The sequence below is a fragment of the Pterocles gutturalis genome, unplaced genomic scaffold (assembly GCF_000699245.1).
Source record: "Pterocles gutturalis isolate BGI_N339 unplaced genomic scaffold, ASM69924v1 scaffold14969, whole genome shotgun sequence".
In the NCBI taxonomy this organism is placed as follows: Eukaryota; Metazoa; Chordata; class Aves; order Pterocliformes; family Pteroclidae; genus Pterocles; species Pterocles gutturalis.
In genome coordinates, this window is record NW_010136043.1 from 164 (window position 1) to 9114 (window position 8951).

At 42.7% G+C, this 8951-nt stretch overlaps 1 protein-coding gene across 1 annotated transcript in view; it reads left to right on the forward strand.

Moving 5' to 3' along the window:
* Positions 1–4431: 4431 nt before the first annotated feature.
* The window catches only part of VCP (valosin containing protein), a gene marked incomplete at its 5' end in the record, with an annotated part of 21470 nt that continues 16950 nt past the window's right edge, over positions 4432–8951 (forward strand). The window contains 4 exons of the mRNA XM_010082159.1: positions 4432–4543; positions 4926–5098; positions 7690–7832; positions 8786–8916. Of these exons, the coding sequence (XP_010080461.1) occupies positions 4432–4543; positions 4926–5098; positions 7690–7832; positions 8786–8916 (559 nt within the window). The remainder of the gene's footprint in view (positions 4544–4925; positions 5099–7689; positions 7833–8785; positions 8917–8951) is intronic.

Sequence of the window (8951 nt, forward strand, 5' to 3'; positions counted from 1 at the left end):
TGGCATTAGCAGAGGCAGACGTGTGGTGCCGGCCTGGCCCTTGTGGCAGGCGGGGGATGTTTTTAGTCTCCGGTGTCTTGCCTCACTCTGTTTTCAGTTCCAGGCTGAGGATCATCTTTCGTGCTCCTCAAAAAAGAGTTGAGTAATAGTGGTCTCTTGACTCCTAGCCCACGTGTGCAAGCTACTTCTTGCTCCTCAAGAACAGTAAAAATAGAAACGAAAATTTCCCAAACCCAAGAGTACTTGAAGTGACTTTTTGGCATTGCCAGAGGTGCTTTTGGTCCTTTTAGTATCTGTTGTTTATGTTCTCCTTTTCTTTTGCAACTCCTGAAATTCAGACCTGCTTGGTCCTAGTGCGTTCCAGCAAGGTGTGCCAAAAATTTTGTGTCCATGCTAGAGCTTGTGATGGAAGTGGTGGTGTCAGAAGCATGTTTTGCAGCTGAGCAAGGGGAACAGTGTCTTTAAGAGGAATTTCTACTTTACAAAAGTTCTTCACACAAGAATCAACAGAAGGTACTTTGCAACTGGAAAACAGCTACTTTTTAGTTGCCATTTTTGGGTCAATGCTGCTAGCAGCCATCTTGCTGAACTGAGCCGTAGCATTGCAAGAGCTAAGAGAGTGTGGTTTCTGAAGATTCTCGTTTTCGTGTACTTACCTGTCTGAAATAGTGTTTGAGAACTTGGCATGTAGAGCACAAGTATGAGCTCACCACTTGGTTGTCATGCTGTTCCAGTAAGTGGCTGCAGTCATCAGATACCTCATTTGTTTGCTTCAATGGATAAAATGTTTTATGGATTTTTTTTTTTTTTAATACCAGTTCAGTCTGTAACATGGATGTTCAGAGTAGTTAGAAACTGCTGACAAGTTTTATCTTGGAAGTGAGTTCATTAGGATATTAATAAAAAGGCACACCAGCATACAGAGTGCGTGACTGTTTTCACTTTCATTACTGCAGCTGGAATCAGTTTGAGTCAGTGCCTTTCCATTATATTTTTATCACAGACTTGCAGGAACAACTTATTTCCTTAGTTTAAGTGGCGCTTTGGAGGTTGGCAGGTGTTTTGAGAAGAATCACTAACTGGTAATTGCTTTATACTCTTGCTCTTCATACCATTCACCATAATGCATAGCCTCTGGATGTCGTCGCATGCTGAATGAGGGGAGCTCTGACACAAAGGAAAACAATGAAGTGATGCAAGTTCTAAAAAGTCATGTGCCCCATACCTCTTTGCTGTGTCAAGTGGGGCTGTTGGACTGCTTTACTGGGAGTGAAAAGGGGGCAGAGGATGGGAACCAGGAACCTGTTATTTTCATCTTTAGGGCTAGTACATATTTGCTTCAATTTTATTGATGTCTTGTGCTTTATATGCAAGTTTGGCCATTAGCTCTGCTTGGAATTGTGTCCTCACTTCTGGCTTCTGTCTAGGGGCAGGCTTAATGCAGACTTTGAATTTCATTTTAGTTCCAACACAGTTCTAAATCTACATTTTGTGTTGACTTTGAGTCTGTGAAGGAAAGGAGTGAGAGGAAAAGTGTATGAGGGAGCTGACAAAAGGGGTGAGTAGGGAAGGTGATCTAGAGGAGTTGCACCAGGCTGTCTCTTGTGAGAAGCTCATTGAAGAGCTTTAAAAGTTACCTAGGTTAGCTGTCTGCCCTACCCTTTGCTGAAGTTTACCGGCAGGCATGTGAAAGTTGGCAGAGAGCTGCAACCAATGCCTTAGGCTTTCCTTGCTATTTTCAGTCAGGCTCTCTGATACACAGATGTCAGCGATTGTCTGAGCGTGGTTGAGGTGCACAGACATATTTTGTGCCGTCATCTCAGTTGCAGCGTGTGGAACCCCCAGGAGAGATGCAATGAGGGCAAATGGTGATGATAGTAATATCCTAATTTGCTCCTGGAAGATGGGTAGTGCTTGTCTCTTGAAGTCCTTACCCTCATCTGTAGGAGAAAAAAACATCACTCTTCTGACGTGTAATTTCATAACACCTTTGTTTCTTTGTCTGCAGAACTGTCAGGTCAGGTAACTGAAGCTGACCTCGCACATTTAGATACCTGCATGCTGTTTCTTGGAGACCTGTATTTCATTTTTAATGCCTCCAAGCTTTTTGATTGCTTTAAGTGCAGTAATGTATTGAGAATGTAAGTAATGCAGTAATGTATTGATCCAGCCCTCCCATCTTACTTAGGAAACTGTAGATTCAGTTCTTCAGTACTAAAATTTTTTTTCCTCACATTGCGCAGAGCAAAGTGGAGCTCTTGCTGTGCTCTTCAGCACTACTCTGTGTCAGTAGGTATCTGAACTTCCTTTCTGGATTATACAGCTTTTGGTTTATTGACTGTTTTGGTCCAAAAGCTTCCACTTGCTGCCCAGTTCTTCTTCGATTTATTTTTATCTTGTGTCCCAGACTGGTTTTTAGGCTGCACGGCAGGCTCTGCATCCTGAGGGACAGACACTCAGTTTCAGTGACAGTTTGTCTAGCCAAAGTCTGCCAGCGGTTTCTTATCAAAGGCTTTTGGATCCAGATCTCACATGCGGAGGGGTATGAGTTACATTCACACTTCGAACAGGCTAAATAGGAGTATTGTTTCTTTCTGGTGTCCCTTAGCTCAAGTTTTAAAATCTACCTGCTAAATTAATTTACAGTATCCAGGAGCTAATGCTGAGGCAAGGTCCTTACAAGTAAGTTGTTGTTTTTATCCACTCTTTCAACCACAAGATCCTGTCTGACCTGACAATGTATTGGTTCAGTTTTCTTATTCTCTCTTGGTTTTCCCTGGAAATCCCAGATGTTTTAGAACTGTATCAAGACCACATTTTAGGTTGAAGATGGAATTAATGAGCTTCTTTCAGGATGTATACAGTAGCCTTTCTTCAGTCTTTTTGGGTTCAGGGAATGGATCTGTAACATCTCACATGGTCATTGAACAGATGGCTATCGATGTCCTACCTCTTGTACTCTTCAACAAAGCGAGGAAAACACTATTTTCTCTGTGCTGCCAGTCCAGGAAAGACACGTTTTACAATTCCTCCTTTCGTTCATTTAAAACAATGTTGTTTCTCGTTCTCAACATGTTTCCTATGCTACCAGGGCTTATGTGAAGCTTGAAAACCTCTTGGAAACAATCTAGCTGCCCTTATAGGCATGCTCTGTATTGTTCCCCCATTAAGTGTTAGAGAAAGGAGACAATATTGCATAGTCTGTTTTGGAAAGACCTCGATCTTGAGGTGCAGGGGCACCTCGGGTAGCATCACGCTGTGGGTATGTCACCCCTCTCTGATGTACTTTTAAAAATGCAGTGAGTGTGCCAAGTGACGCACTGCTGCCACAGTCTGCATTTGTGCTGTGTATCTGTTTGCTCTGCCACTTCCACTCAAGGTTTGATTTCTTCTGGTTATTTTGTCCCTAGAAGAGAGAAATGGAGCCAAAGTGTACAGCCAACACCATTGTCCACAAAGCTTCCTACTCAGTGCCAGTGTTTACAGCTTGCTGAGGTCAAAGGAAGAGGTTTTTTTTTTCTTTTCTTTGTCAGAATCAAACCAAATTGTGCAAAGTTTTCTGTTCCAGCCTTAGACACTGACACATCTGGAATACTTTGAGAAACTAGTCAAGTGCCCACCAAGGGAAGTTACAACAGTCTGCCACTGTTGTGGCAGTCTGAGGTAGAGCTCCTCAGGAATCAGTTAGTTTAAGTTCATATTTCTTTCACAGAATTAATTATTTGAATTATTGCTGGATTTTGAAGGAAATTACTTAATCTGCCCTTCTTCCGTTTCTTTGCTGTTTAATTTGCTCCATTTTGCCAAAGCAAGCAAATTATCTGTCATATTTCTTGTAGCGTAGTGGGCTAGAGCTGCAGCGACTCCTGTGAAGGTATTATGGAAAGGTGCTTATATCCTAAAAAGAAACCCTGATTTTCATGAGTACTTGCATATTTCTACTGGCTTGCTAGGTTTAACTAATAGGCCTCGACAGGCTAAACTCTTACAACTCTTCCTGTCAGGGGAGCTGCAGCATTGTGCTTTAATTCCCCTATGTATCTGGGATTTGACACCAAATAGACTTGAACTTTTGTTTTGGTAGCAGTGCTTACATGTGATTTCAGATGAGTCTGACTAATTCTTTTAGGCAAAACATCTTACAGTCAGCAACATCTCACAGACCACTTCTTTTCATAGATAGCTTCATAGCTGTTTCCATTTGAGGCTAGTAAAGTGGGTATATTTTCTGACAGAAAACATTGTACTTTGAACTCCTGCAACTGGTGCCTGGGAAGAATGTTCTGCTTTGTCTTACAAACAAGGATAATTTCTAGAAGACAAGACAACAAAGAAACTTGTAGAAAATGGAGATGAAAATGGGGGGGGAGGGATGGCTGGAAAGAGGGGAGCAGTATCACTTAGCCTCATAATTTTTGTTTTCTTTGGCAGTTCCAAAGCAGATGACTTATCGACTGCTATTCTGAAGCAGAAGAACAGGCCCAATCGGTTAATTGTTGATGAAGCCATCAATGAAGACAACAGTGTTGTGTCACTGTCCCAGGTGCGTCATCTGTAAAAGCAAAGCACTCAGTCTGGTAATTTGCAAGCTGTTGCTGTGTCTTAACTTGAAATGTAACTTTGCAACATGAATCTTAAGTATTTGTGTCAGAAGCTGCAGCTCGTAGTGAGGGAGGGTTGTCTTGTTTCCTAACACTCTTCTGTGATAAAATGTATTTTCATTCTCAGTTTGCAGGATTCAGTTGATCTTGTGCCCTTAATCTGGCGTCAGGATTAGCTCTCCACCAGTGTAGTGGGAGCCTCTGTCCTTGTGGATTTAGTACATCACTTCTGAGATGTAATTCTCCAAAGTCAAGTAACTGTCCTTCAAATGCCTGAATTCTTGTTTTGTCAGCAGCTTGTTCTAATGCCGTTACTGTTTACAGGCAAAAATGGACGAATTGCAACTGTTTAGAGGAGACACTGTTCTGCTAAAAGGAAAGAAGAGGAGAGAAGCAGTCTGCATTGTTCTGTCAGATGATACCTGCTCAGATGAGAAGATTCGCATGAATAGGGTTGTTCGCAACAACCTGAGGGTGCGCTTGGGTGACGTGATCAGGTGAGGACTCATTGGCTAACTGTTGCATATCACTAGGATGCCTAAATAATTTGTGTGCTGGCTCTGAATTCATTGAGTCAGTAGCAGAGACAGGATTTGTAGGAGACATTCTTATGTCTTCCAGAGGAGATAAACAGAAATGTTTTCAAGTGTGTGGCTTACATCATGGTCTCCATTTACTTCTGCATGTCTTTCTGGCTGTATGCAGATTCATATTAATACTAGAAAATGATGCTAAAGATGCTTGAAGTCTCTTCAGGACCTTTACGAGCCCAGGCCCTGACATTAAATTGAGTGGTTCATTCATCCCACCGTTGTCTCAGTCATCTTGCAAAGTTCAAATTTTTCACTAATTTTTCTTGTCTAAATTTTTTCATGTCTATAGTGTTAACTGTGGAAGGCATTAAGCATCATTGTAATTGATCTCATAGTATCTGAGCTGCCACACAATGAACAGAAGTTAAAAATTGCTAAAAATGGTGACAAAAACGTGAAACAGTCAAATAGCAATATTAAAAGGATGTTTATATTCCTATTAAAAAAAAAAAACAACTTTAAAATCAGGAATGCTTTAAAAGTATTGCAGGGATTTTGTTGTTCAATGCTTGCAGAAAGCATTGAAGTATATACATCTTGGCTGATGGGAGACAGGTTCCATTCTGTGATGGGAGTGGGGAGAAAAATGTATGAGTATTTCTTAAACGTGAAAATGCTTCGTGCTTAAATATGGGAGGGCTGACAACTCCTCCTCCTGAGCATCTTCCTACACTGGAATATCCTACATGTTCTGGGAAAATTGGAGTCTGGTTTCTGATACTAGACTTCCTGGGGTGGTATCTGGAATAATCTTTAAATGAAAAATGTATTTTCTGCAAACTTTGTACAGGGGAGAAATAAGACTGTTACACCCATCTCCCTACCACTAGAAAATGCAAGTTTTAAACACCACTGTAGTTGGAACAGAACAGTGCTTTTAACCAGTCTGTGCATTTGAAATAAAGGTGAATCCTTACTTCAACCTGATGTGAGGTTACTGTTGAGTTGCTTCCAGTATGACAGTTCAGCCTGTGCTCTCCCCTTCTCTGATGGGACTGTGTCCGTAGTGGTGCTCAGCCTTCCAAATGTGCTACCCGTTGTCTTTGCTTTGTTGCAAGGGTCAGAGAATTTTCACACCTCTTGCCCTCAAAGTTTTTCTTGATGATCGTTAACTGCTTATTGTGTTACTTTCTGTGACCTGGTTTCTGCCAAAATCCAGATTCATGTGCATTTCCAGCTTGTGGTCTGTCAACTGTTTTCCTTCTACGACAGTCTGTCTTTTCTGTTACCCTTTCTGCTATATCCTCTCGGTAAAGCACATGGTAAAATAATCTATTAAGGGTCTCTAAAAAAAGTCATGTGTGAAAAGTCCCCTCAACACAAGAAGGACGTCGAGCTGTTGGAATGGGTCCAGAGGAGGGTCACGAAAGTGGTCAGAGGGCTGGAGCACCTCCTGTACAAGGACAGGCTGAGAGAGTTGGGGTTGTTCAGCCTGGAGAAGGCTCCAGGGGGATGTTATAGTGGCCTTCCAGTACCTAAAGGGGGCCTACAGGAGAGATGGGGAGGGGCTTTTTACAAGGGCATGCAGTGACAGGACAAGGGGTAATGGATTTAAACTGAAAGAGGGTAGATTTAGACTAGATATTAGAAAGAAATATTTTACTGTGAGGGTGGTAAGGCACTGTAACAGGTTGCCCAGAGAAGCTGTGGATGCCCCATCCCTGGAGGTGTTCAAGGCCAGGCTGGATGAGGCTTTTGAGCAGCCTGGTCTAGTGGGAGGTGTCCCTGCCCACGGCAGGGGGGCTGGAACTGGATGAGCTCTGAGGACCATTCTGATCCAAACCATTCTATGATGACTCTGTGAAAAGTTGCATGCTCAGCTGCAGTCCTGTGTAGGGTTTTCTCAGCTGGGAAAGTCAGTCTGAGCTTTTTGCCACAGCTTGGTGCTCTGAGTGATCACTACAGCAGGCTGTTGTCCTACACTTAAAAATAATAACTGTAGTGTTTATTTTAAAAGGGGGAAGGTTCCTTGGGGCTTTAACCTAAATGTCAGCCTCCACAAAGTGGGACTGACAGACACCTGGCTGCAGGCTGGTTACCCCTGGTTGGTACTGTGAGATCCTTTGCTCAGAATCAGGGTTGTCAGCGACAGGAGCCCTGGTCTCTGTGGTAAGTTACAGAGAGGAAGGACCAAAGAGCTTCCGCCAGTTCCCTTTCCCTTTCAGCTGGTTCAGTAGTTAGCTCCTGATTCTCACAGGTACTTCTACTGCATTAGTAATGTGTGAATGTGCCTTGGGCATGGTGAGGGGTGCTACAGAAGCGCAGGGTGGTAGGAAGAAGGTATGAAACTCACCAGTGGTGTTGGGTAGGGCTGAGAGGAGTGAAGGAAAATATGTGTTTTGTAGACTAGCTCTTGATGGGTGCGATTCTTGCCTTGTCAGCGTTGAAATGTTCTTATGCAGGTGGGAAGTCTCACCAGGGCTTTGGAGGGTCCTTTCTGGCATTTGTGGCTTGTCCAGGATGATGTGACTAACTGGAGTTTTCTTCTATTGCAGCATCCAGCCTTGCCCAGATGTGAAATATGGCAAACGTATCCATGTGCTGCCGATTGATGACACTGTAGAAGGGATCACGGGGAATCTGTTTGAGGTCTATCTCAAGCCATACTTCCTTGAAGCATACCGACCCATCAGGAAAGGTAATAGTGCCTGTTATTGAAGATGAAGTAAAGAGAATTTCTAGAAGCTTGCACAAATCTCTGCGAAGCCTTAGGCTGACATCTGTAGAGTGAGATTTGCTGGTCCTGATTTATTTTTATTCCTGATATTCAGAAGAAAGGGCTATATCTGCTGCTGGCTGGCAGAACAGCTTGATAGTTGCCCTGCGTTTTTTTGCTACATGAGATGGGAGAGCATCAGAAGAGGCTCAGGTAGAACACAGGAAATCTCGTTAAACTAAGTTGCTATCACTTGATGGAATTTTGGAGTTGCCTGCAATCAATTGGTGGGATGTACTGCTGCCACCCTGACTAAATTAACATCTTCAAAGTAATTTCCTTATCAACTGTCAGAGTGCTTAGGAGACCAAATGTGCTTTTAGATTTGTGTTAGTAGCACTTCCGATGGAACAAATAGGTCCTTATACAGTATAAACACAAGTTGAAGTTACCCAGCTTCTGTAGCCCATTTCAGCCAGGAGTCATAGTGCAGTGTTTTATGTATTATTCTGCTTCTGGAGACAACCAGTTTTAACTAGTAACTTCTAGTTATACCAACTTCAAAATGAATTTTTATTAAGTTAGGACTTTTTGCTTGTTTTAGAAATGTTAAATTGAAACTAAAGGGAAAAGTGCAATTCCTTGCCTTTGTGTTTTGTATTTAGGCACAGTATTCTTTTCTATTGTTTGCTGGTTTTGTTTGCTGTTTGTTACTGTCTGAAATTTGAGAACTTTAACTGCTACGGATCTAAATAGTACTCAGGTAGTTGCAGTACCTTCAGTTCTGGAGTTTAAAATGCTGAACAGCGTTAAAAATGTCAGCAGTATGTGCCTGCGTAACCCACTTCTTTGTCCTCTGGGGCTTCTGGTAGTACAGGGGTTGACATTTTGCAGACATGGGTTGCAGCAGTCTGCTGAAATGTAGAGTTTTACAGGTGACATCTTCTTGGTGCGTGGAGGGATGCGTGCAGTGGAGTTCAAAGTGGTGGAGACAGATCCAAGCCCGTACTGCATAGTGGCTCCAGACACGGTGATCCATTGTGAAGGAGAACCCATCAAACGAGAGGTGAGCAGAATCCTGCCACACAGTTCTCCTGCTGA